Genomic DNA, 26,818 nt, shown 5'->3' with positions numbered 1-26,818 from the left:
AAAAAATCTAAATTTGTTTCCTCTTAAGTTAATGTAAAAAATACTGAGGCTTTGCCTCTTAGTCACCCTAAGACATCCTCTCTGTAGTGTCCTGTCACTGGTAAAAACAGACTTACAAACAGCCCATTCAACAGGGAATGTTGGGAAAGAGGGCCTGAATTTTCTGGGCATCCCAACTACAGTAATTAGGAAATGAAAAATACGAAAAAAAAAAGCCACCAAACCAAAGAAAACAATGTATAGATCCCTCAAATTGAACAGGGTAACTGCATGTGTTTTCCTCAGTTTCCGATTATATTCATACAGTACCCAAGGACATTTTGATTATCCCCTCTTCCCTCTGTCCTGCAAAAACACCTGGCAGAGACAGGGGTCCTAACAAACAGGGCTCTGGAGATCTATCTGTATCCTTCTGCAGGACTGGTGCCTTGATTTCCAAACTTTGATGTTTTTGCATCATTGCTCAGCCAACTCAAACCAACCACTTCCCTCGAGGTGCTGCCTTCCATCTCCCCGGCAAGTCTGCACACATAATGTGAAAACAAACAGAAAACCAACAGCAATTCTGAAAATGCAGTATTGTATAGAAAGCTTGGACCTTGTAAACTTGGACCAAGAAACCAAAAATTAAGACCTTCTAGCATGTGGTATAAAAAACCCAAGGAAGTGTATACCTGCCTTCTGACTTCACAGAAAAATCAGAATTTGCATAGGATATACTTTGTGCAAGGCAATAAGCCTCTTCAGTATCTGGAATAGAACTAAACCTGCTCAGAGTTCCTCTCTTCATGGATATCAGATATCATCAAATTTGTGTTTTAAGTAGTCTTTCATGACCTTGGCAATGGGTAGTTCATCAAGCAGTTTGAGGTTTTGAAGGCCTATACACTGACGGATTTTAATTCGGCATAGATCTTGCAAGTTTCTGGGCTGTCCTGAAAAGACAAAAGGAACACATAAAAATAAAATGATCACATTTTAAACGTATTTTAAGACATCATTTACTCTGCAAAATGACAGGGGTTTGTTGTTTCCTAAGAGGGAGAGGGAAGGGAAAAATTACAAGAGAATTACAAGTTAATCCCTTTTTAATGAATTCAATGAAATCAAGGGATGAATCCTAAAACCATTTGTACATGCACATAATTTTACTGATGCCAATGTAAAGTGATTTCACCCATGTGAGGATTCCCACCAGGTGGCAACATATGCTTATGCATTACAGAACAGCAGAACTCCTCCATTTAACTTTTTGGGGATTTTTTCCTATCCTTGGGGTAAAACCTCTCAGTCATGTTTGGCTTTCAAACAATGAGACAAAATTCTAAGTTCAGCTGGAATGGGACTAGGAAGTTTCCTTAGAAGTTTTTTATAGAAGTTATTCCAGGGTCCTGTGGCAGAGTTAAAGATTGGGGTTTTCTTTCCCTTCTAATGAAAAGATAAAGCCTCAGGCTTTGGATGAAGCCAAACCCCTGTCAAACAAAAAGGGATGAAAATGTGAATTAAGCACTGTCCACAGAGGAAAGGCTTTACTGACATCACACAAACTTCAGCACTCCTGGAAAGGATTTTCCAAAATAATCAATTCTTTCAAGTTCATTCTTACCAGGAAACTACTCAAAATCAAACACCTTGAGAAACAGCTGGGGTTTGATCCCTCTATCTAAAACATTCTCAGAGAATTTAATCAAGTCTTGTATCTGAATGCACCCAGCAATGGATCCCAAGGAAGAAAGGAAGAGAAAAAGAGCAGAACAACAGACATTGAGAAATCCTGCCCCAATAAACCCTTCTTGCTTTCAGCACTGGTGCCTTTGGGCCTTCCTAGCCCAGAGATTGCACACAGATCTATGTCTTTAATAGCTGTGAATAGCTTGCCCTTTGTAAATCTGTCTAGTGTTTTTTGAACCCATTCATACTTTCAGTATCCAAAACATCCTGTGGCAACAAATTTCACAATATAATTAGGCGTTGGCTGGAAAACTACAAAGTAATTTTATTTATTTTAGATCTGCTTCCTGATGGCTTTGTTGCATGCCTGCCATTCTTTGAGTTACAAGGAAAATAATGAATAATTGTTCCCATGCCAGTCATGATTTTACATACCTTTATATAAACCTCCATCCTCCACTCCTGCTCAGTACCTCTTCCCAAAGCTGAAAACTCCAGCTAATAACCCCCAACATGGGAACCACTCCAAACCTCTGAACAAACTGCCTGCCTTTGTGCTTTTTCCTCATTCTGCTACAGCTTTTTTGGAGTTATTCCAGTAACACATCAAAGCTGTGCTAATCAATATTTTGATCATCGACTTAACTGTGTAAGCCTCTTTTTCTTAATTTTTTTTTCCCCTCCAAGCCAAGACTCGGTTATGGGACTTTATGACTGTCAAATTCTAAATACTCAGCACCCTGAACAATGTAGGTGCTTCTGTTGGTATCTATAGAAATGGGCTGACAGACAGGTAGGCATTTTTAGACACTGGGATTTATCTCAAGCACTAAAATTATCCAGGGTAAGCCAGCAGAAGTAATGCATGAAAATAGTCTCAGTCTGTTTTTAAAGAAATTAGGATGGAAATTTAAAAAAAAAAAAAAAAAAAGAAAATTTGAGTTTCCTTTATGCAAGCTGAAAATACTTTTATTATACTTATCACCATCTAAATGTCAATTTATTTTTAGTTAAATCCTTCACCCATGACTTAGAACACAGACCAATGGTTACTCTATCCACCAGTGGTTTCTTCCTGGCAATTTTTTTTTTCCACCTGAAGGAAAGAATTTAGGCAACTCAACAACAGCAAAACGTTCAAACTTTAGGTAAAGGGAAGTTATTTTGGTAAGAAATCTTAATGGTGATAAAGAAATAGTTCTGATGCCTTGAAACAGGGTTCAGAAAGGATGCACTGCTTCAAAAGTTCACTGCATTAGAAATGATAAGAGATCTTTGTGTTTTTTCTGTAGCAGAGTACACAATAAATCAGCTATGAGACACTGATTTCTGGTTTCAGAAATAAATGCCTTTTAATTAACATCCTACGTGGGTTTTGAGAACATAAAAGAACAGACAACTGAAAAAAAACCCAGAAGAAATTGGTCATCAGTTCATTCAAAAAGACCTGATTATCAAATGTATGACATTTTCCCCTGATAAGCCTAAAAAATATTTCCTGGGAATGTGTTAACAATGGACATTTCCAGTGTTAAGCACCAGTTGCTACATCTAGTGGCTGCTGGTGTCTTAGGTCACGCCTTGCAAATTCCAGGGTTATTAATGCATTTGTGATTTATTAGAAACGGTGTCTGGAACACTTACTCATTCTTGGTTGCGTCTGAATGAAAAAAGAAAAAAAATAAAGGATTACAGACCAATGTCAGTGAACCTTAGTTTGGCAAATGAAAAATGTTATTAGTAACTTGGCAAAGTAAGACAAGTTAAATGATGAATAAAGTTCTCTTTAAAAACAATTAGGAAGTAGCAGCTTTGGTTATATCCTGCATCACAAGTTTGGGAAGTTCTTTAGGCAAAGAAGCTGGAAAGGAAGAGAATTAAAAGAGAAAGAAAGAAAAAAACCTCACAAACATGAAAGGCACGCTTGGCCTAATTACCACTATCATGCAAAACAGCCACATAAAATTACTGATCACCTTAAAAACATCCAGCACATCCCTCAAGGCCACCTTGCTGCTGTTACTCTGGATTTGCTCATGTGTTCACCAAATCATTACACGCTGCAGTCAATCTGTTTTGCAAGGTTTAAAGCAGTAATCAAGTAAATCAGAAACATTAATTACAGGAAAAAGATGCATAGTTCATCTTTTGCCTTCCAGAGTTTGTCCTCTGTGCTGGAAGGGAAAGCAGAAATCCCCACCAATGCAATTCTTGTGTACAGTGTCCCAAACCTGACAGAAAAACTTCTTCCAAACAGAAGAAATTTAAAGCATGAGCTTAAAGAATTGAGAGGAATTGCTTTTTGAGGTTTCTTTAATCTAGATGCAGCAGACTTCAGTATGTATAAAATATAAGCATTTTCCTAAATCAGTTCTTCAGTTGGTAACAAATTAAGTTTCTGAGCTTTCCCCCACTTAAATAATTATTTTACTTGAATAATGAAATGAACCTTTTAAATTATTATTAAAAGATCAGCCTTTGCTGGTAAAGCAAAGGAAAAAAAATTGTGTTTTAACAGTAAGAAATTATTACAATTAATCTGAATTTCCACTCAGAACTCCATTCCTTTTCTTTCTGCAGTTCCAAGATTTTTCTGGTATGATATCTGAGAGTCTGCTGTTCTATCCTAGAGGCAGACAAAACTTCCATTTAGGATTTGCTACCTGGCCAAAGAACTGTGTCACTGTTAAAATTCTGTGTTTATACCTGTGCCTTCCCCCTGCAGACAATGCTCCCCAAGAAATTAAACACTAACTCACCCACTAAGTCTCTATCTCAGGACCATTAAGGCATATTTGTGATGCCTCTGACAACATTGCTTTTTGGGAACTTTCTTCCAGTACTACAAAGCTGGAAAAGGGGAATCCCTACCCACTTCCTCCATTCCAGATAGAGAACAGAAAACTACATGTAAAAATACAATGCAAAGATCATGAATTGACCCTTCTGTTACCCAAGAGAAAACTTGGGAATAACTGAAATTAATACATTGTAGGCTGCAAGAAGATCCCCTCTGATGTATTGTTCTAACCACTAAAAGAAAAGTATTTTAAAGCAAACAATCAGTGTCACTGGTTTGAAATGGACAGGCTGTTTCTGAAGAAATTTAAAAAATGAAAAATAACTTCAGTGACATATTTCAGAAGCCGCCCACAGTTTTCTCTACAATATTAATGCATCTCTCTAAAAAACCTTAGAGTGGTATTTCTCAAACTCAGCCTCTGCCTCTCCTGGGAGTTCTGAAAGGCTGAAAACAGTAGCAAGAAACCATTTGGTAATTTCTTTTTAGCTACAAAGGGAACTTAAAAATAAAAATCTTCTGAAACATTTTACTAAGTATGTTGAAATCAGGCTGATGTATGCTGGCAGCAGCTCAGTTCCTCTAGAATATCAGGAAAAGTTTTTATTTCTGCAGCAAACCCTTCACTCCATCCCTTATTTCACAGTGGTGCAGGAACGCAGCTACTGCCAGAAATTAAACTGAGTTCTCAATTTTCTGGCTTTCTTAAGGGGGGAAATGAAAAAGATAATTGAATTTATCAACTGGAAACTCACACTCATCAGCCATAAAACACACAAAAATGGGATTACAGAAAGGGATGGGATCACCTAGGATCGCTGAGGCTGAGCCGAACGCGGATTCGGCTGCTCAGTGCAATAGCTCTGAACTTCAGGAAATGCACTGGCTTGTACTCAGCAAAAAAACAACTGAATAACTGCAGAGGATATCTGGTTTTCTAGAATTCCAAACATCAGGAAAAGCTAATATCAAAAATCTATAGGTCTAAAATATTAATATGAGACATGCAGGGATGAGTGTAGAATTACAGAGCATTCGTTGAGAGAGTGAAAAAATCCCTCCAGCTCGACCAGACACAGAGAGCTTTTTAACTGGATATCACACAAGTTATTTTAAAAGTTCTAATTTAGTTTTGTGTTCAGTATGTCTCTGCTAGAATGTCTGAGCCTGACATATGTTTTCATTGGTCGCTGCAAAATAATTCCCCCACAATGAGTTTTAGATGTCTATTAAATTTCAGTCTATCTGGCACAGAAGTTATGTACTATTTTGGACTGAAAATTCCTATATAAAAAAGCAGAACGTCAGTAAGGCTCAATGTTATACTTAACAGGTGCATTTAGCAATGAAATTAAGATTTGAATATATTTGCAAAGGTATTTTAAAAAAAAATAATTTGCGACATCTCTGTAAATTCCGTCTCACTGAAATTGCTATGGAAATGCAGCTAAGAATTCCAACACCATCTTTATCCATTTTTAGGAGACAGCGCTCTGAACATCAAGACAAGCTTTAGATGCATTGTTATGCTATTTTAAAATTATTTTTGCAGAGTACAGCATAGGTGTATAAATGGGAGTAGAGCAGGGCTGTACCTTAAATGCTGCATATAAAAATAGTCTGATTTTTTTTTACAAAGGTCTCTTAATTCTTTCAAAGTAAATAACTGTATATAGCTACATAATATGATTCAACTACTTAATAGTCACCTGTAGAGTAGAAAATTATAAAATAATTCCCTTATCCCAGTTCCCTGTGTAACTGGATGACAAAGCAGACCTCGATCATCACTGCAAGATTTCCAGCAGCACCCAAATAAAGCCTGAGAGTCCAGTAAAGATCTTCCATGTTATTACATATCTGAAAATACCATTTCCTTTGCAATTATCCATGAAATAAAATATATAGAAATCTACTTAATTCACTATGACATTTCTGTATTCATAGAAGTTAAAACTATGCGGAACAAAATTTTTTAAATCTTCTTCCAGTTAAAAAAAAACTTCTAGTGAAAAGTTACCTTGATTCAGCCAAGGGATAGAGACAAAGGATGTGTAAGAACTCCCTTAACAGAACTTCTGTCTCAGTAATTCTGCACATTTACAGTGCTATATAAATTTAAACACAAAATTACACTATCTAGTCAAAGCCAAAGATCTGCCCTTTGAAAAATTAAAAAAAAAAAAAAAAAAAAAAAAGGAATGAAGCTGAAACATTTGTAGTTAAATTCATTGGGTAACCTTTAGATTTTGTTCCAGAACTGAACTGAGTTCTCTGATACCTGTTGCCACACCAGCCTCATCACAGATCATTTCCTGAGCTCTCTGCATCCACACAGACCAGTAGCTCCTCACTGCCTCTCCTGCTCCTGAGCTGAGCACAGACTCAATTAAAGGAGGGCTATGGGGAGGGGAAACCTCCCAGGCTTTGTAAAATCCTAATTGAAATCTCCAGTGTCTTGATGTTTATTTAAGCCTTTATGTATCTTTTTGACACTTGCATTTTTTCTACCTTGCACATTCATATTATATGTTTTTGTATTCTCAAATGCCATCCAACTTCAAAATAAGTAATTTCATCCAGGGCTGTGCTTGCACACTAATTTTATAAATATATACACTACCAATAAAAGTCCCTATGTATCTGTGTCTTCATCTATCTCATATACACACAGCTCTATTTTAATTTGTACTGTGCATTCCAAGTTTAACACAGGAACACTCCTGAAGAGGCAGGTTCAGACCATGTAAAAATTGCAGTATTTACACAGCTCCAAACCAACTTTTTATCAAATGATCTTAGGTACTATGGTGGCTGCCAAAAAACGTTTTTTGAAATAGGAAAGTATAACACAGAGAAGGAGAAGGAAGGTGATTAATAAAATCATTGAGCAGTTTTCACCTTCAATATAATTTTTTTCCCCTAGAGAGACTTTGCTTATTTTTGTATTGTAAAAAAGAGAGAGGGGGGATAAAGAAAAACACACAAGTCTGAACACCAAGTCACCAGCAGACTCATGGTCAAAACCTCTGCTGTTCCTAACTTCCACCTTTGTGCTTAAACACTGAACACAACTAGAGAATAACTTCCTCTTGGAATTATTCTAGGAGCAAAGGAATCTCCACCTGTAACCAGGAAGAATATCAGACCTTCAGGGGCAAACCCCAAAATCCACTATCTTCTGGCAGACTCTCAGGGCCAATACTGAGTATTTCTGAGAGCTTGGTTTCTTGCCTGTTATTCCCAACCAGGGACCTGGGCTAAAGGCTGCCATTATTACCAATTACAATACCTACCAAAACAAAAATGATGTTTTCTGAGAAACTGGAACTGTACAAATACTTCTTCCAAGTATAAAAAAAATAGCTACTTGCATCTTACATGTAGAGTACTAAATAATATCCCATTTATATGCAGCATGCAACTGCTTTCACTTGAAGACACTGATCAGTTTGATAACTTTGATCATTTATATCTATTAATCTTTAGCCTTAAAAATGTTAATCTACTGTAAAATAAAAACTATTTCCTGTTCTACTATCTACTTCAAAATTTCAGATGCAGATATAAAACTTACAACTATGGATTTCTACATAAAGCACTTAGTATAAGGTTCAAATAAACTGAAATTCCCATTAAGCCCCACAAACAAGGCACTGTTACTAACCTCAGAAGAGTTTCAGGAAGAATCCCAATAGAAGAATTGTCCAAAAATTTTGTAAATTCTTTTTGTCTAGAAAATACATATTGCAGTAGACTCACAAACAAGATTCTTCCCCAAAGTGCTACAGCACAAGATCTCAACAATTCCCTTTACAGCCAGACTTAACAGGGAGCTCCACTATCAAAATGCCAGCTTGCTCTTTATCCATCTCATCTCTTATACAGCATCTTATTCAAGTAATTTTTCATGGAAAGCAGGGAAGACAGTGTTTGGATATTTATAAAAGGGCAGCAGAGTTTGTTTACAGTGGTTTGTAAACATACATTGATAATTATTTTGCTCAGAAGCACAGAGCTGAAGTGTTTTTGTCAGCACTGTTTCCCCAGCTCTCCCTCCAACAGCACAAAACTGGGATAGTTCCAACACTGTTACACTGGCCACAAATTAAAGCTACTCTTTTTTTTTGGTAGCAGAATTTCTCACTTAACATTAAACCCTTAAGGTATGGAATCTGCAAGCTGAAAGATACAGTACCTATTTCTATTGGTCTTTAGACACTGAGGAAACAAGGGAGCAGCCTAAACTTTCATGCTTACTGATACAGCCTAAGACTGAAAAACAGCAAGTCTGGATATTATATCATCTCCTAAAATCCCTGACACTGCAACTATATAGAGAGAGGCTTCCAAAAAGGAAACCAGAAAGAAATGTGTTTGAATGAGAAGGGGAAGGCAAATTAAACCAAAATTGCTTAACTGCTTGTATTTCTTATTATCAACTTCCACCTTTTCAGAAATTCTCTTTCAAGTTCAGAGATGAACAAAAACAACACCACAAATCACGTAGAGAAAGAAAAGAAATTCCAAATGCTTATTTGTGTCAGCTACTGACAACAGATCTCAGCTGATTCACTTCCAGCCCACGCTGACTTTCAGTTTCTTTACAGAGTATATAGGCTATTTAAACCTCATTAAAAATTACCACATTAAAAAAAATAAAAGTAGCTACAGGTGACAAAAAAGAGGATATATGAAATACCCCATCCTCTGTGGTACAGAGATCATTCTAGTTGGATGATAATTTACCAAGCCATCTTAACATGTTTGAATTGGCAAACCCTGCTAAATGCTTATCAGCAATTCCTAAATGCTTTAGGCAATACTATGATTATGAAACATTAGTACATCATTCCATGTAAAACTTTCAGTAGATCTAGTACACCAAAAACTGGTAATCAAAAATGATCCAGATATTAAGAGCCTAATACGTTTTCTAAATATCAGAAGTCACGATGAGCTAAAATCTCTCTTATTTCAAAGACATCAACAAAATCAAACCAAAGCTACACAGCACATGAACCCCTTCAGCTGCAGGAATGAACTGTGGCATTTTGTTGTCTGGTTTAGGGGAGGGAAGGAGGGAATGTGGGAGAACACAAACCAGCCAAAGCTCTTTTCTCCCCTAGTTGTAGCTCAGATGAAAAAGCCATCAACTGCCGACGATTTGCATGGCAATAAAAAAGCAAAACAAAAGGCACTAAAAAAACCCCTAAACAAACAACAAAACCAAACTCAAAAATCTTACGCGCCAAGGCCAGAAATAAAATGAGATTTTACAGTTCACTCTTTTAAAATGAATGCTTCCTGTAATATTTAAACAAAACTAATTTAAATGAAGTACACTTAACATTAGCACCTTTGCCATGTAAGAGATTCCCAGTATAATCCCTTCACCTTCCCAGAAATTTTCTAGTGCATTTAAATAGCATCAAGGGGCAGAGAGGAAGGATTAGATTCTTTTCTGGGGCTAAATTCAAAGAAGGCTTTTAGAGGACATTGTGTCCTGTGATTAACTTCTCTTACATACATACTTGTCACTTCTTGTAAGAAATCCAGACAGGGTCGGCTACTTCCAGAAATACTTATTGAAACAGCCAGTGGGGTCTGTCCTTCATAGTTCCTTGTGTTAGTGTCTGCTCCGTAATTATACAACATTTGTGCACAAAGCACATCATCTCTAAGAGCAGACAAGTGCAAGGGTGTCTGTCCATCTTCCAAGCGCCCCAAGTTTGTATCGGCCCCTCTCTGGAGGAACATTCGGCAGTACGAGTGATTGCTTTTGATCACAGCGTATCGTAACAGGAAACCATTCTGAATGTCGATGTTGGCATTGTGGTCCAGGAGGATTTTCACACAGCTTGACCTCTCCCGGATAATGGCCAGCTGGAGTGGTGTAGTACCTTTATCACTGAGCGGATCAACCTCAGCCTTGAACTCCAGCAGGAGCCTGACAAAGGAGTCTCTGCCGTAGTGAGCGGCGACGTGCAGGGGAGTCCAGCCGTCGTTGCTCTTGGCGTTAATAATGTCGCTCCTGTAGTCGGATTCCAGCATCAGGCGCGCGATCCTCGCCCGGCCGTGCATGGCCGCGTAATGCAGAGCCGTGAAGCCTCCAATTAAGTCCTTAACTGTGGGATCAGCTGAAGTTAAAATAAAATTTTAAAATGATTAGAAGGCGTTACGGTAATCCGGTGCTGGAAAAAAAAAAAAAATTTAAAAAAAAAAAAAAGTCAAACAGTAATTGCTAGTCTTTCCAGGCATAGCATGGCAGGATTTTTTGTACTTCAAACTAATTCTTGCTTTCATGAACATTCTATTTTTAAGACAAAGTTAAAATTGTATTTAGGAAGGAGTTACAAAAAAAAAATTCTTTCACATACATATGTTTCCATTTGACAAATACTTTTCCACATCTTCCTAGCACTCTTAGGAATTAATTACTAATTACTCAAATCTCTCTGTCCATCCAGTTTTCCCCCAGCTCTACAATATTACATTTCTTTCTCAATGTTCAACTTTTTATTTTCCCTTGTGTTGCTTCTTGGTCTTAAAAAGAAGCATGTGTAGGAACATCTGCTGTCCCAAATTGCGGATGTTTTGTGGTCTGGCAGCATTGTATTGTTTTTAGGGTGTAATGCTGTATTAGGTAAAATGTTTCTCTGTGGTCTGCAGGATTTCCAAAGCATGTAGGGTATATGTTATTTCAGATTATCTTGATAAAGTCTCTTTTCATAGATGATGAATCTGTTTAGAATCTGTTCTGAATTTATGATTTCACAAAAATTTAAGCATGTAAAAACCCACTTCTGAAGGGAGTCAGATAAACTTAGTGCAGAGTACAGGTAATTACAGATTTATTTCCCCTTCACACAGCACAAACACTCAGACTGATTTATTAATTTAAAAATTAAAATAATCCAATCAATTTACCCAATTTCCTCAGGACACCCAAGCTTGTTTACAAGTGACTAATTAATTACCCAAGGCAAGGTGCCATTTCTCAGCTAGAGAACAAGGCAGGCTCTGAGGTTTCTCCTTCCACCATCTCTGGGTGCTGCTGTTGAACACTACAAGGTACAAACTACAGTGTGGAAATTTGAACACTTTCCCAACCTAAGTTAGACCCCATCTCCAACAGAGGACCTGCTCTAAGTTAAGTTCAAAATGCAAAATTAATTGCAGGCTACCCTGGACTGAACACAAAGGTGCAAACACAAAACAGGAATAAGCTTCCCTACCCACTGTGATCATATCCAAGTAATACCCAGACAGACATTATACTAAAATGAAAAGACTGGAAGGAAAGGATAGAGAATATAGCTGCAAAGATGATCCAAAACTTTAAGGATATTTCTAAATGGAAAGAGAAGATGGAGAGGAAGGAAACAAATGAACTAACCAAAAAAAAATCCAACATACAAATGAATGCAGCCTGGTTACACAGAGAAATAAGATGTGAGAACTGCCTCTAGTGCACAGAATAGAAATGAACACAGAAATAAGGGGTACATTAAGGAAAATTTAATTCCTTGCTACTGACAGCTTTCTTCATTTCTTGTGAAAAGCAGAAGTTTCAGTGCCCTGAAAAGTCACACTAACCTGGGCCAAAGGAATGAATGAAGCACCCACAGCCCAGCAGGAAAATGCAGCCAGTGACTGAATGGGTGACTCCTAATCTGCACTGTGATTGTGTCCAAAATGCAGCAAACAGTCAGCACAGCCCACACAAAGATAGTATTTCAAAGTGATGTTGCTCCCAGGGTCTGTTTCTCCACACTGCTCAGACTATTCCACATTGACTTCTGAGTGGTGATAAATAAAGTGGGTAACAGGCATGAGAACAGGCAGAGGGATGATACAGTCTGAAGTAAAGAACTGGGGAGGAAAATGGACATAATGGGAAGGAGACAGCAGCACAGGGAGTCTTTCTCCACCAACAACGACTTTCAAAAGAAATAAAGTTTGAGTTGTACCTTCTCTCCCTCTCACACTGCATAAAACATGCAAGGCATCATTCCTTCCCCAAATGAGGTGCAGGTCGCTGCCACAAGCCTGTTTGATCAGTGCCATTTCCAAATTCAAGCAGATATGGCCCAACTTTTACACGTGCACCTAAATGCACTTTTATAGTGGTTGTTGTAATCCAAACCCAACAATTTCCTTGCAACATAAGGATGCCTTTTACCTATAGTTTTAAAAACCTTTCCACACTTTCCCTACTCCCAAAATGTCTTTGCTTTTCACCACTGAAGTGAACCAAAAAACTACTAAGTCATGTAAGAGAAGTTTCTTAAGAAGGATAGGAAAAAAAGCCTCACAGTTCAGCAACCAAGCAACACAAACAACCAACCTTTCCACAACAAACCCCTCAGAAAAACCTCATGAAAATATCCTGTAATTCCCATTAAGATTATGGATTTCTAGCGAGCCAACAGTCTGCCTGTGGATTAGAGAAACAATTTTAACAGGATCGAAACGTCTGTTGCAATTCCATCAATGTCCTGCTGCCACCTCCTGGAAAACTTCTGAATTTCACAAGAGCTTTTAGCAGAGGCTGGACCTGCATGAAGCTGCAAATTCCATCAACTCAGTCCCTGTTTTAGTACAAGTAACACCCCAAAGTTGATGGTGCCTAAAGAACTTGTGCTGCTGTGGGGCTTTTGTCTGATTTTTCTAAGATTTTGAGTATTGGTACCATGCTATACAGCAACTCTCTTCCCCTGGAACATGAGCAAGGTAAAACTGGATTGGGAATGACTCTCAGATTACCTTTTAGAATCTGCAGAGGGGTAAAAACTTCCTGACAGTTTTAGCTAAAAAGGGATCAAGCTAGCACTTGCCAGCAGATCTCCATCCTGACTTCAAATAATTCTTTCATTCCAAGATTCCCATTAATATGGGGAGAGCAGAATGTAAAAACATGAACAACTGCATTTGGTCACTTCTCATGTTTTTAAACATAAGGCAAAATAGAATGGCAGAAACCTGGAACAGTTTGTCAAGGTTACCAATTACTGCAATCAAACTCGAGATGGGAAATCTGTAGCATTAAATGATACTGAGATTATTTTAGTTCATGTGGAAGTTGGGCACTTAAGCTAGTTATTTCAAGTTCACTGTTAATAAAACTCTTTCTAATACTGTAATCTAGAGGAGATATAGATTCATAAATAAAAGACTCATATTTCAGAGTTTCAATTTACAGCTCAGTGGGACAGTTTTCCTTTTTCCTTGACACCTTCCTTAGGTCACTCTATCACAGTGATTTGGGAAGCCAAGAAAGCAATGCTTAAGCAATGCTTCTGGCTTCATTGAGTACTTCTATTATTTCAAGCTTATTTCCCTCAGCTAGGGCTTAATTGTGACCACAAGGTTTAGAAGCATGGCTACATGCAGCTTCTGTTTTGAATTTCCTAAGATAACATTGATACAGAAGATGGCCAGGAAAGCATTACTGTTCAGAGACAGACACCCTTTAGGAGCTTAGGGGGGGTGAGCATTTGGCCTTCTCTAGATCCTCCTGGATTCTTCTTGACCTTACTAAAATTTAGATACCTTGAAGCCAAGACTAAAAATAAATCAATACGGCTGCTTGGCTACTTTCTCTTACTATTTCATTTCTAGGAGCTTTAGAGAATTATTTCTTCATTTTAATATGAGTAACCAGAAACTGCTGAGTTAATACTGAGAAGGTATCACCAAGGGACAGCTAAATAGACACTTTCAAGATTTTAGCTCGTTGTAACATTAATAGTGGTGGCTGGAAATTAATAAAACATATTTCTTGTCCAGTGTTGGATTGTCTGTCTCTATATGTCAAATTAAAAATTTACAAAGTACACTAAAGGGAAAAAAGGCTTGTTACACAGAGATCCAAGATTACTAAAAACTATACTCCCTGTTTTGGTGTTGCTTTGTGACTCCACATCTTTTTTATGGGTGGGAAGAGATGGCTTCACAGAAATCTTCACCTTAATAAAATGAGACAAGTACACTAAGAAAGTCACTATTTCTTATGAAAATTAAGTTTTTCCATGGTTATGATGAACTTTCTGCATTTCACCAGCTGCCAAATAATATTTGTTATCTGACCTATACCCTCTGTATCTAGCTGGTATTTCTGCTGGCTTCATCCTTTAGTCTGGACTGTTTTTTCTGCATTCTCCCAATCTCTCTGTCTCCTTCCCCAGCAGATAATAAAAAGCTTCCTGCTGTTCCACCACCTCCACTCAAATCAGCCAATCTGCATGCACAACACTGTCCTCTGGCTCTTTTCTTTGCTGGTGAGCAATGATGGAAGAGAAAAAGCAAAAGCAGGAGGCGGACAGGTCATAACTCCCATAAGAATCTACTTTTTATTTCCAGGTCAGTGACCAGATTCCTTCTCAGCCTTTATTAGCCCAACTCACCCTCCATCCCACTAGCAGGCTATGCTGGGAGTTTTCCAGCATCTCAGATCTGAGGCACAGCATAGCTCTACCCCCAGCAACAGCCCACTGTGCTTTTCCCAGTCCTATTTCCCCCGTGAAAATATTCCCAGCTTTGCTAAGCTCCATCACCCCTCCAGACAGCCACAACCACCACCAGCCACCCCTTCCTTCCCATCTCCATTCCCTCTTCCCCCAGAACTCTGCAGGCTCCCTCTCACTGTCAATTTATTACCAATATATAGCCCAATACTCTCTATTTTACCATAAGATTCACAACAGAAAATTACTTTTTCCTTTACCCCAATATCTCTTTTTTTGTTGTTGCATGGGGATTAAGCACCAGCACCAATCCACTCCAGAGGGAGAAAAGCAGAGACCATGGGAGGAAAGGTAGATACAAACCTCTCCCTAATAAGGGTGGCATGATTAACTCAGCTTGTAAGAGTCAACTCATTCACTGCTTAGTAACTCATTTGTGACATTATTATGTGATAAATACTCATTATTTTTATGCCTCTGTTTTGAGGGAAAACGAGGCAAAGCACCAGGCAGTGCCAATTTTCAGGAGCGAGCCTCAGCTGCAGGGAAGCTGCTGTGGATGACTAAACCTCACACTATTTGTTACTCAACTTTCTCATCGTGGTGATTCAACTCTAAGCTGCCTCAGGACAAAGGTGTTTCATTACAGGCAGTTTTCATGAGGCATCACATTCAGCTGGTACTTTGTATGAGAGAGTAACAACAAAAATAAAAACAAACCACTGCATCAGCAGCTATGTAATATGAAAATCTATAAAATGAAAATACATAGGAATACAGAAGGGATTGGGGGTTTTTTATCATCTTTAAACTTACAGATAAAAAGTTAAAAGCAATGTATGTGACTTAAAGCCTTAAACTTCTGAAATATCAAACTGAAGGCTTGAGATTATTCACATTTATTACTTTTAAAAAGCAGAATTTGAAGTTATATATTAGCTCAGTTTAGTAGCTTTTTTCCCCTTCCAAGCAGGCCACGAGTGTTTGCCCTTTTTATGTGGTTACAATCTGTAGTAGGTGCATTCACAGAGTCCAGTTGTTCAGGCTGTATTTCACCACTGCTCTTAAGGAACAAATCACTGATTGTGCCACTACCACAACCTGTTAATGCCACTCCACTTTCAGGATGATCCACACAGCTGACAAACCCAGTGACAAACACAAGAGGCCCATGTGGCTCAGACAGACAAAGCATCAGAAAGATGATTTCAGTTTCCTTGGGATTGAAAACCTCATAATTCATTTGGTAAGAACAGTGCTAAAATAGCTTTTAGAGCACTGATCAGAACCTGGAGAACATCTACTGATTTCCTCTCCAGTACCACTTTAGAAGATTAGGATGATCTCTTTCTAAAACTTCAGGTGGCCTTGGAAGATGATAAAGCAATGAGAAATTCTGACTGTACCACCTGAGGGATAATAATCATCACCCACATGAGTATCACTTAAATCAACAAAACTCAGTCAGCTCCTGAAATAAAGTTTCACTGTGGCTGGATGCACGAGAGCTGTAAAGTCACCTGGATGAGCTGACACTGAAGTCCTTGCACAAAGAGGACTGTTCTCACAAAGTTTAGTGGATTCTGTTAAAGCCTGTATTAAAGTTAGTCTTTAGTGCAACTGGTTAACTTGCTTTAGAATTCTGAAATAAACTTCCCTAGGATTTCAATTCAAGGATCTGCCTTCCTCTAATAATACCCCCTAACAGAGAAGAAAAGCCTGTAGTGAGTGCTGTGAGCACATTTCATTTTATAATGAGTCTCCTTCTGCCCTATTTTCATAATGCTTATTCATTCCTTGAACAATTCCTAGGCAATGCTGGGGGGAAGGTTATTAAGTTATAAACCTGATCCATGATGTCATCCAGAGTATGCATCAGAAATAAACAGAGATTAAGAACAAAAGAATAAAAAAATAATCACGAAAGATAACCAGAAGTATTTTGCTATCTAATCAGAGCTGGAAAGCCTTGCAGTGGAAATTGAGATAGAAAGGTGTCAGGTGATTTTTCTCTGTGGGCAACTCACCTCCATGTTCCAGAAAAACACGGACACATCTCTCCTTGCCTCTTGCAGCAGAGAAATGAAGCAAGGTCCAGCCGTTGGCATCGCGGCCGTTTGGAGAATAGCCCTGCTCCAGCATCTTGCGCACGGTGTGAACATCGCCGGCGGCCACGGCAGCCTGGATCTGCAGCTCTTCCTGTAGCTCAGGGTTCCTCCTGCAGTGGTGGTGTAACATCCTAGCTGAGTCTGGCCTTTACGGGAGCCTCATGAGCTCACACGAGTCACCTTCAAGTAACAGGAAGGAAGCAGGAATGAATTAGGATTGGGATCAGAAATGGGGTGTGTAGGAAAAAAAGGATTAATGAAATGCGATGCTAAGACTTCTCTCTGTATGCTGAGGAAAGTGATGTTACATGGAGGATAAACCTCAAATGATCTCACTGTTATTAGCAAAATCACAGTACATGGTGACATCACTGAACTGCAAAAGAAAAGGACACTTGCATATTATAAACAGTAAATGTTTTCTTCAGAAATGACAGCATCAAACAGCAATTCACAGTTAAAACAGCTGAGCAATGAGCAAAATGAAAAACCACCAGAACCTACCATTCATTCCAAAATCACACTGTGGTTAATATCACTATCTCTGACACTGGTTAAATGGATTATCCAAACTATGGAATGGATGATCCAAACTGTGCAGGAAGCACCACTGCACTGCTGCAGTAACTGAACTGTGATACCCTTTATTTTTCTAGAAATGCATCCCTTGTAAGCTTCAGTGAAAATATCTTACCAATAGAAATCTGTGATCTACTGCATGTGAGTATTAGTAACACTAATGTTCAAATTGAAAACTCTAATTATCTGTTTTCCTTTTTCACCCTTCTTTTTTTTAATTAGAGTCTAGTGTTTGTATTCTGGTTTGAGCACTTCTTAATTAGTACACAAAGGCTGTAAAGAACTTCTACATTCCAAAAATCAAATATATAAGGATAATAATATATGAGACCTGAAAATAAATTTAAGTGCAGTTTCTACAGTCCTGTCAAACACCATGAGAAGATGTATCAGAATAATTCAATCTATAATTACCTTGACAGAGAATATGAGAGCTGGGCCAAAAGAGTATCTAAAATAGCCACTGCAAAAGAGCCTAGAAACAAACACACATTGGGAAAGGGAGAAGTACTGTGTACTCCATGCTCTGTTTGAAAAGTACCACCTGCAGTTCCAGTTGGGGGCAAGAAAATAAACAGGTATTTAGAGATTGTTCCCCAGTACACAAAGTTAAGTGATTGCATTTTCACATACATTGTGTATTATATCCCATAGTCCTAAAATGGAAAGGAATATCAGAAGAAATAATAAAAGCAGGGCATGAGAAAGGTAATGCTGAGCAATATTCAAATGTGGATGGGTATTAACACAGACCTAGAAGATTAAAAGGAGGAATGTATTTGAACTCCTGCAAAGTTAATCAAGATTAAAGTACAAAGAAAATTCTAATGGTGAAAATTAAGCAAAACTAAAAATTTACAGTAATTTTTTGGTTTATTAGGATGTCAACCCTCATACCACCTAAACCCTCTTTCAGGTATCATAAAGACTTCCAGGTCCTCGTGATCCACAGGTCGTTCAGAAGAAATTGCAATCAGCTCCCCATGTCCCACTGGACACTTGTTTTCCTGTCATCCAGGTATGCCCACAGACAAGAGAAAAGTGAAAGCATCAATCACTGCCAACTTTGCAGACAAAGGTACAGTGTCTATTTGCTCTTCTACAACACCCTTGTGCCCATGGTAAAGAAGTTATTTATCTGCCTTTTTGGAGAGATATAAACTCATAATTAACAGGTGCTCCAGTGACCCTACTTACCCTGCAAATATGGAAATTACACACAGCAAATGCCTGTCTTTGACATTTATAAATGCTTCAGCTTACCATGTATGGCAACAATCACTACTTCAGCACAGGGTTATTAAAGAAGACTTTTTAGCTCCATATGTTATACATGGCTTAGAAACTGGCTTTGTTTTGTTTTATGGTGTGAACTTCATTATCTGAGACTGGGAGGAAAGGGGGATTTACAAAGCAGCAACTGCCAACTCAATAGGTCAGCTTTTGCAGCATATTCCAAAAATCAAACTTGGTTAATCTGATGACAATGGAAGTATTTCTATTGACTCTAATAAGCTTTTGCTAAGCTCTTTTCTAAACTCCAATTAGCACTTCAGAACACCCTCACCTACAAGGCAGTGAGCTTGACTTCATTCTGTATCACACCACTAACAGCACTGGTAATGAAATTCCAGCTGCAAGAGTAAGATCTTCCTCTGGATTTGCAGGTCAAAACTGACAGCAGAATCTAACTGAGGGTGAGTCATGCAAAACCCTTAAAAATTGTAATTCAGACTATGTCCCTTTTAGCCCTAGTTTCTGAACACCTACAAAAACAAGATATGAAAACTTTTTTTTTCAAACTGAAAATATCTGATCAAAACTTAATGTAAAGAAACTTTATGATACCATTTTTACAATCCTTTCTTGTAAAAGACCAATACTTGCAAGCACTCATATAGTCCCAAAAATTAAGGTGAGGCTAGTTGCTCAAAATGCTACAGGAAGAGATGGGATGACTAAAGAGGTGCAGAGAAATGGGATTTCTCATCTGAGGGGCCAGCAGTATTCCCCCTGCAAATCTCTGTGAAGACAGTTGGTTGAGGAAAAGCAGAGCTCTCTCTCTCACACTTCTCAGCTGGTGGGTATATTTGTAATGCAGCATTATAAAAAATTGGCATTGGCTCCATATGTTGCATGTGACTAGCAGAGCTTATTCAAATTAGCTAGTACTAAAGTACATAAGTACTAAAACATACAAAGCAGAAGACAAAGTCAGGCAGCTCCTTTTATCACTTGCACAGTTTCTGTAAATATCCAGTCTTCCATCTCACCCCTATGGCAAGCAATGAAATTCAAATGACAAGAATACTTAACCATAACATTAAAGGTTTCAGGATAGTTTTAGGTACACACCAGCTTTGAAAACATTTTTACTTCTGCTCCATAGATCATTTAAAACTCCTGTTTGCAAAGCCCCATTTAAGACATCAATCTTTGGAGAAGAGAAGGAGGACTACTGGAAGTAGCCCTTTGGCATTTAATATTTAATGTTTTGCAACTGTAATCAATCTCATTCAAAACTCAGCATGCATTTGGGTTGTTACATATTGGCTTTCTGCATGCAAGTAAAAAAACAAAAGGAAGCACAGGGGGAAAAAATATACCTATATATTCTTGGTTATAATGATTTTATAGTGCCATGGAAATGGAGGACAACAGCAGTTACTTAATTGATTTTGCAAGTAGAACAGGATAAACTCAATGTGGTCCTGAATTACCTTATGAGAGGTTGTTACTCTTTGATGGATGTCCCACTCTTCATTGTCTTCACTGTTCATAATCTTCTGTGCCCATGTGTGCCAAACAACCTGCTACCCCTTAAAAAAATGGTATTTCTTGTTAGTTGTAAAGAATAAAAGCAAAAGGTTTACTTACTTTTACTTTGTTCTTGTGTGAGAATGCTACATTTTAATGCAGCTATGTCAGAAAAGACCAGAAGTGTGTTTTCTATTATTATCAAAGAGTCCTCCAGAGGTTGGGGTGGGCAGAGTTTGCTTCTGCCAAATGAGGAAAAGCCTACAGAGAATATTTTATGGAAGACAAGAGAAATGAGGGATGTGCTTCCTCTCTGGAGTAAACCTTGAAGAAATGGTCTACACCCTTCTCTAATAATTAAGTGTATCTGCTCCTCCTGTATGGAACAAGAATGGATGCAAAGGTTACAGTAGGTATTTCTGCCTCACTGCTCAACATCTCCCTGTGGGATTCAGATGCCAGGAAAAACATTCAGGCTCTATTTAGTTCTTCCCAAACTACTTTTGTGAGTTTTTTATTTGTGTTTTTTTTTCCTAAATTGTTCTTTTTGTATGGGATTTGGGTTTATTTTTTTTAAATCTCCATTCCCTCTCTGCTTCCCTAAGTAAAGAACAGAACTGGAGCCCATGGAGCATTGGGCTGTGTCCTTCAGATGGGTTTGCAGAGCCACCAGCCTGTCTCCTCTCCCTCATGTGACAGCTCAGGCTGACACATGCTGTGCTTCACAAACAGGTAAAGCCACCTCCACAATACAAGAAAACCACCAGCTCAAAAATCTTCACCCTTTCCTTCACATAGAAAAAGGAATCAAGGTTTACCAAATGCAATCCCTGCTCAGATTCCTCCTCCAACCCAACCCCTCCTTATCCCCACATCACCCACAGTTAATGGGATCAGTCCCAGACCATTCCTCCTGTACTCATCACTGTTATTTCACTAACTTTATACACCTTTATCTGACCTTTCATTTCCTTTGGCTGCAAACTTTTAGTGAAAGGCAGTCTTATCTCATCTGAGCACTGCAATAATATAACAAACAATAAAACCATTAAATACTTAATTGTACAGCTGATCACACAAACCCAACTGTGACTCCTCTCTCCTGCAAACAACTTGCACCACAACAGTTCCATGAACTCTGCAGCTCTTAGATTAAGTTGAAATTTCTGCCACTTAATGCAACACAAAATCATGCTTTTGCAATGATAGCTCAAAGAGGAGGATGAAAAAAAACCTTTTTATCCCTCTTATGCACATTTTCCAAGAGCTTTGCTTCCCAAGATAAAGCATACAAGGTCTTCAGATATGCTTACAGCCCTGCACAAAACTGCACTGCCATGACCTAATTTGATCACATTTCCAGCCTTGTTTTTTTGCATAGATGATCAGTCGTTCACCTTTTTTTTTTAAATTTTTGCATGATTTTCACTTTAAAACCCACACATTTTTTATTAGCTGATGCAAATTAGAATTGCACTGACTTCACAGACTACAGACAAGGTAACAGATTGCTCCACTAAAAAAGTAACAAGCTTTTTCCCCCCAAAGGAAAATTAGCTGCATATGGCAAGAGTAAGAGCTGCAACTTTAATAAAAATAAGTCATATTTAGTGAGAGTAATGCTCCCTCACTCAATGACTTAACAAAGTTTGATTAAAACACTAATAATTATAGTAGAAGCAGCACTAAATAAATATAGTAAGACAAACATCCTCATTATCTATTGATAATGTCTCGTGTTGTGAAAGAGATCTTAGACTTTCCCACATCAAAGTGTCACTTCTTTAAAGTCACTGCAAACATCATGTGGAAAATTAATTCCAACATATGTATGCACTTACTTTAAAGAAAGTTAAAGGTTGGTACAAAAAGCAAGACCTCAAAATTCAGTATTTTGCTCATTCACACGGCCTGACAGAAAGACCTGATTCCTAAACTCTGAGATTACACACCCAAGAGCAGAATAAGGACCAGAAGTTACTGATGTCAGCCTAACTGCACAACAAGAGAAGTGTACCATTACACATGACATTTAGTATCTGGCACACACCTAATCAGTGTAGATCTTGCCAGTGGTTGAAGAATTCTGAGACGTTTAGATAAAATAAACAACAGAAAAAAGGAAAGCCCCGTGGAATAAGGATAATCACATCAGCCTTCATTAGTCTCACAACTCATTTCTCCTACCCATTTCAAAGCCTGAACGAGCTAAATGTGCTCTCACTCAAATGGCACTTTAAAAATGGTCAATGTATTTTTGACAAACTAAACACAACCATCATCTTCAGCTGCCACTCACGCTCCTATTCCAGGAGCTCTTCAGACGAGAGTAGAGCAAACAATTGTGTTGTCATTTGCATTCTCACATCACAATCGTGAAGTTTGCAAGTAACATGTGGAATATCAAAATTTCACAGAGCCTTATAATCCCAAATGTATTTTCTGCTGAATGTTCCATGTCACAGCCCAGACAGACACCAAGCGAGGTATCCCTGTGGCTGAGATGAAAATCACCAAGCAACACCTGGGCCTGAAAGCAATGAGTTAACAGTGCATGAATCCAAAACATCACAGAGGAACTGCTGCTTCAAAGGACAGAAGTCTTCACTCCTCATAAGCTGTCATTAAAAGTTACACATTTCTCGTGAGAGCTCCTGTACGGCCAGCTCGTACTCAGGCGTACTAAACTTCAAATAACCAAAAGAGTTAATCCACAAGTGCTCCATCAACTTCAGGTGTTCACAGAACTAGAGATGGTGTTGTTACACACTAATAAGCAGCTGTTGTGCTGTTACATTCTGCAGGTGGGTGAAACTGAAGCACAGAGGTGTCATTTTACTACAATTATTCATGTCACAGAGAGGTTGTGAGGTCTGACTTTGGGCCTGATGCAGAATCAGAGAGATCACAAGTTCAGGTCTGCAAACCTGAGGGAAAATTCACCTTCAGAAAGCACAGCAACTACTCACCATCCTCAGCACCCCCACCTGTACACTGGCAACTTTAAGCACAAGCAGAGCCCCTTGAATAAAATCCTGCCATTCCTTCTGAAGGCAGGACCTCAATGCTGATGCTAAAGCAAGGCCTTACAGCTCTTTTTTCAGTAGAGAATGCTGCAGCAGGTTCACACAGCCAGAACCTCCTCCCTCAAGATGTGCACTGACAAACTGCAGGGAGCTTGTGCTCTGCAGCATGCTTGGAGATCCTCGTGTACCAAGCAAAAAATACCAATTCTCCTCCAACTTACGGCAGCGCTATTACGAAGTTTTAAACAGCAAAAGTCAGATGGAAGCTCAGCCTTATAAGTAATTTGTAGCAAGTGTTAATTGCTAAGATTTATGTATTTTCATGACGACTTATCATTAGAGAACCCAAACACCAACATTGCATGGAATGACTGAAGCAGGAACCAATGTGAGCTCAAGCCACGGTAAAGGAGTCATGTCAGCCCTATTCTCACAGCACAGCTGATAAACTGAGCACTGCTTACAGAGTTTGTGTCATTCAACAATCTCTATAAGTGCATTTGATACATATTTCTGTTTAATACAGCCTAAAAGAATCCAAGTGGACAAAATTTGTTGGATGTCTTTAGTGGATGAAGCAAGATTTTCACAGTGATAATATCATTCTGTAAGCATTGCTGGAACAAAACAAAACCATCCCTCAGACAGCACATTTCCTTTAAGGGCTGAGAATTCACAAGGAGGAAAAACAAACCCAAAGTGAGCATATAGCCTGAAGACTAAAGTTTTCTCTAAAGGGCTGCTGGACTTGTAACATGCTGCATTTCTTCCAGGGATCAAGAACAGGACTTCAGCCTATCAGTCATCTCTGTGCCTTGTTTCAACCATATGCAAATTTCTGCCAGAAGTTAATTCCCTCCATTCCAGTCTCTGCATCTGAATCAAACTTTGCTGCACTGGCATTTCACACTAGGAAGGAACTTCACAAATCAAATGAAAACTCAGGTCTCCTGTTGTGAATAAATCCCAAAGATCCCGTGAATTGTCACACCAAGAGGTGTCCTGTTAGAGCAGCTACAGCCCTGACATGAGAGGCACTGGGTGGGTTGGGAAAAGGGAGTTATAATAAACTAAATTCAGATGAAACAGCTGTGCCATAACTGCACTGCTAAGTTTGTACTGATGCACATCTGTCTCACCTATTAGCAGGAAAATCCCTCCTGAAATCACACTAGGCATGTCCACATGTTCTGCCATTACTTGTAGGTTATCAAAATAACATGGAAAATTTCTTCCCTGCACTTCCAAACCGTATCTCAGAATTTGTTGCACTTGTGTTACGGAGGGATTTTCCATTTAATCTTCAACACAGAGCAACTACTTTTTGTCTTAATCTAAAGACATCTGTAATGGAAAAACGATCCAGCCTTGACCAAGGCTGTTGGCAACAAATACTGCTCTTTCTCCTGCTCAAAAACAACTGATTGCCAACAATGAACAACGTTTTGGTACAGTCAGTGACATCTCTGAAAACACGACACAGACCAGAGGGACCTCTATGGAGGGCACGTCTGCCAAAAACCCAACTCACCTACGTTTGAAACAGATTAAAATGGCTCCAAGACAGACTCTGCGTTAGAGGAGCGCGCAGAAACTCCATCCTCTGGAGCATGCTGACAGCAGGATGCAGAAAAAGACTGACTGACATCATTCACCCCCCCACTCTCTCTCCTAGGATCCATCTCTTCATCTCACCACGTAAAACACGCAATTCTCCCTACGAACAGCTCTCCCCCTGAAACAGAACCTCCCTCCTACCAGCAGCATTGGTTTTGATGACTCCTTTCATTTTTTTCCCCTTAAGCACCCAACAGCATCATCTTCTTGTATGATCTCAGCACAAAAAGTAAGTACTTGTAAGCAGACACCATCCAATTAAATTAATTTCAATTTTTGCAGCTCCGTTACAACACAAAAAAGTGACCCACGCAGGAGTACATGACTAAACCAACATAATGCAATTACCATGACCTAGCCCAATAAAGATTTTAGAATCAAAACAGAAACAGTGCTGAACCCATAAATTTACGGGAAGACTTTAAAAAAAAGATCCTTTTAACGACCGAGAGCAAAGTAATTTTAAATGACATCCCTGAGATGAAGAAACAAAAACCCCATTAAGTAGCAATTCATAATCAAAATAACATTTGCAGAATAATTTTGGAAAATTATCAAGTGTTACAAGAGGAACTACGCTTCAAATGGGATTCAGAGCTTTCAAACTTTAAAATGTCACCAGCAAATAGGTTTTAAGAGAACAAAGAAATCTAATGCTACCTATTCAAATCCGTAAAAACACAAGAGCCCCCAATCCCAGCCAAACCATGTGTCTAGGATGACTCTGAGAGTCTAAATGAATCATCACCTTTCTGGGGGTTTTTTGAGTGCTGTTTTCTCTCTTCTGTGTGATTTTGTTCTTTGGAGTCACTATTTTTAATTCTCCTTTAAGGCAGCTTAAACCTAAAAAAAAAATAAAAAACAAGAGTAGAACTGAGCCACACAATGACATATAAGAGAGAACTGAAGAACAGAATTGGTTAATACAAAAGCAATAGCTGGGCTAAATACGAAGAACTTTCAAAAATTTGGAAGGAAAGGGGTTATTCATCAAAATCCAGATCTCTCCTGGAAAAGGAGGACACTCTCTCAGGATTCTAAGGAGTTGAAGGGATAATAACGGCAGGACTGCTGCCCTGTCAAGGCAGCTCCTCCAGGGAATGGAAGTAAAGATAAGTGCTAAAGAATGGGACAGGAAGTAACCCAGAAAGCTGAGCTGCTGGGAAACCAAACCTCTCCCTCGCAGGAGTTCACGCTCCAGGAGCCGTCAGCCGCACACACACACACACACACACACACACAAAAAGCCGGCCAAGCCCCAGCGCACAGCTCCAAGGCCCGGCGGCCGCCAAGGCACCCGGGGCGCCGCCGGGGGCTGGGGACAGGGACCCCCGTCCTCGGGAAGCCCCGGGGGCGGCCCGGAGCCCGCCGGGGGAGCGGGCAGGGGCGGCGGGGGGCTGCGCACCCCTTCCCAGAGCAGGCGGGGGGACCGCCCCTCACAGCCCCGCACCCGCCGGAGGGGCTGCCCGGTGTGGGCGAGGGGAGGCCATGGGGTCGCGCCCCCCCCTCCCCGCGCCGTGAGGGACCCCGGGGCAGCCGGGGTTACCTGCGTGACCCGCGTGCCGGAGCGGGGCGGGCCGGGGGCCCCGGGCGCGGCCGCCCCCCGCGCTGGCGGCGGCGGCGGGCGGGGGGTCGGGGGGGCCGAGCCGAGCGGGGACACTTCGCTCCGGGCCGCCCCCCTCGGCTCGCGGCGGGGTCGGCGGGCGGGGACTGACCCGCGCCGCGGCCAATCCGCGCCCACCGCGCCGGCCCCGCCCCCGCCCGCGCGCCGCCGCCGCGCCGCCATTGGCC

The 26,818-nt window shown here is 39.6% G+C and overlaps 1 protein-coding gene across 1 annotated transcript; it reads right to left on the bottom strand.

The window, feature by feature from the left end:
• Positions 1–292: 292 nt before the first annotated feature.
• ASB7 (ankyrin repeat and SOCS box containing 7) lies at positions 293–26,633 on the bottom strand. The gene is made up of 6 exons (XM_033071005.1): positions 26,574–26,633; positions 25,776–25,870; positions 20,348–20,446; positions 16,968–17,228; positions 10,006–10,611; positions 293–935 (listed from the first exon to the last, which is right to left on the bottom strand). The coding sequence occupies exons 4-6, from the start codon at positions 17,176–17,178 to the stop codon at positions 796–798; spliced, it is 957 nt and encodes a 318-aa protein (XP_032926896.1). The 5' UTR covers positions 17,179–17,228; positions 20,348–20,446; positions 25,776–25,870; positions 26,574–26,633; the 3' UTR covers positions 293–795.
• Between the last annotated feature and the right edge of the window lie 185 nt (positions 26,634–26,818).

This window comes from Catharus ustulatus, chromosome 12 (assembly GCF_009819885.2).
Source record: "Catharus ustulatus isolate bCatUst1 chromosome 12, bCatUst1.pri.v2, whole genome shotgun sequence".
Lineage (NCBI taxonomy): Eukaryota > Metazoa > Chordata > Aves > Passeriformes > Turdidae > Catharus > Catharus ustulatus.
The sequence above is the reverse complement of the archived record's forward strand: the minus strand, read 5'-3'. Positions and strand labels throughout refer to the sequence as shown.

What these genes read in the sequence shown, in the direction of transcription:
- ASB7 (XM_033071005.1), bottom strand. Translation starts at nt 17,178, where the DNA reads ATGTTACACCACCACTGCAGGAGGAACCCTGAGCTACAGGAAGAGCTG. An exon ending in TGTTTTTCTGGAACATGGAG is followed by an intron (nt 10,612 to 16,967) that starts GTGAGTTGCCCA and finishes TTTTAACTTCAG; the next exon opens with CTGATCCCACAGTTAAGGAC. An exon ending in TTTCTTACAAGAAGTGACAA is followed by an intron (nt 936 to 10,005) that starts GTATGTATGTAA and finishes TTGTCTTTTCAG; the next exon opens with GACAGCCCAGAAACTTGCAA.